This window comes from Ailuropoda melanoleuca, unplaced genomic scaffold (genome assembly GCF_002007445.2).
Source record: "Ailuropoda melanoleuca isolate Jingjing unplaced genomic scaffold, ASM200744v2 unplaced-scaffold55341, whole genome shotgun sequence".
Classification (NCBI taxonomy): Eukaryota; Metazoa; Chordata; class Mammalia; order Carnivora; family Ursidae; genus Ailuropoda; species Ailuropoda melanoleuca.
Window position 1 is genome coordinate 1 of NW_023228661.1, and position 822 is coordinate 822.

Below are 822 nucleotides of genomic sequence, written 5' to 3' on the forward strand. Positions count from 1 at the left end.
CGCCTCCTTGAACCGCCGCATCCAGCTGGTTGAAGAGGAGCTGGACCGGGCTCAGGAGCGCCTGGCCACGGCCCTGCAGAAGCTGGAGGAAGCCGAGAAGGCGGCCGATGAGAGCGAGAGGGGCATGAAAGTAATTGAAAACCGAGCCCTGAAGGATGAGGAGAAGATGGAGCTGCAGGAGATCCAGTTGAAGGAGGCCAAACACATTGCGGAGGAGGCCGACCGGAAGTATGAGGAGGTGGCCCGTAAGCTGGTGATCATCGAAGGAGACCTGGAACGGACCGAAGAAAGAGCCGAGTTGGCTGAATCTAAATGTTCAGAATTTGAAGAGGAGCTGAAGAACGTTACCAACAACCTCAAGTCGCTTGAGGCTCAGGCGGAGAAGTACTCTCAAAAAGAGGACAAATATGAAGAGGAGATCAAGATTTTGACCGACAAACTCAAAGAGGCAGAAACCCGGGCCGAGTTTGCCGAGAGATCGGTCGCCAAATTGGAGAAGACCATCGATGACTTGGAAGATAAGCTGAAGTGCACCAAAGAGGAACATCTCTGCACGCAACGGATGTTGGACCAAACCCTTCTCGATCTGAACGACATGTAAAAAAACAGACCCTCGGCAGCCGTCTCCCCCCCTTTTCTCTCCACCCCACGGCCCCTCCCGAGCAGCCATTCTCTGCCATGTTCAGCACTGTTCTTCTATTCCCCACCCAGAAAATAATAACCAGAAAATTGACCTCTAAACCCTCCGAGGGAAAGAGAGAGAGAGAGAGAGAGAGAGAGAGAGAGAGAGAAAGAAAGAAAGAAAGAAAGAAAGAAAGAAAG

At 52.1% G+C, this 822-nt stretch overlaps 1 protein-coding gene across 1 annotated transcript; it reads left to right on the forward strand.

The window, feature by feature from the left end:
• Positions 1 to 7: 7 nt before the first annotated feature.
• Positions 8 to 601, forward strand: LOC117799694 (tropomyosin alpha-3 chain-like). The gene has a single exon (XM_034652188.1). It carries the CDS (start codon positions 125 to 127, stop codon positions 599 to 601), a length of 477 nt encoding a protein of 158 aa, XP_034508079.1. The 5' UTR covers positions 8 to 124.
• Positions 602 to 822: the final 221 nt, after the last annotated feature.

Excerpts from the sequence above, each read along its gene's own strand:
- LOC117799694 (XM_034652188.1), top strand. The coding sequence starts at position 125 with ATGAAAGTAATTGAAAACCGAGCCCTGAAGGATGAGGAGAAGATGGAG.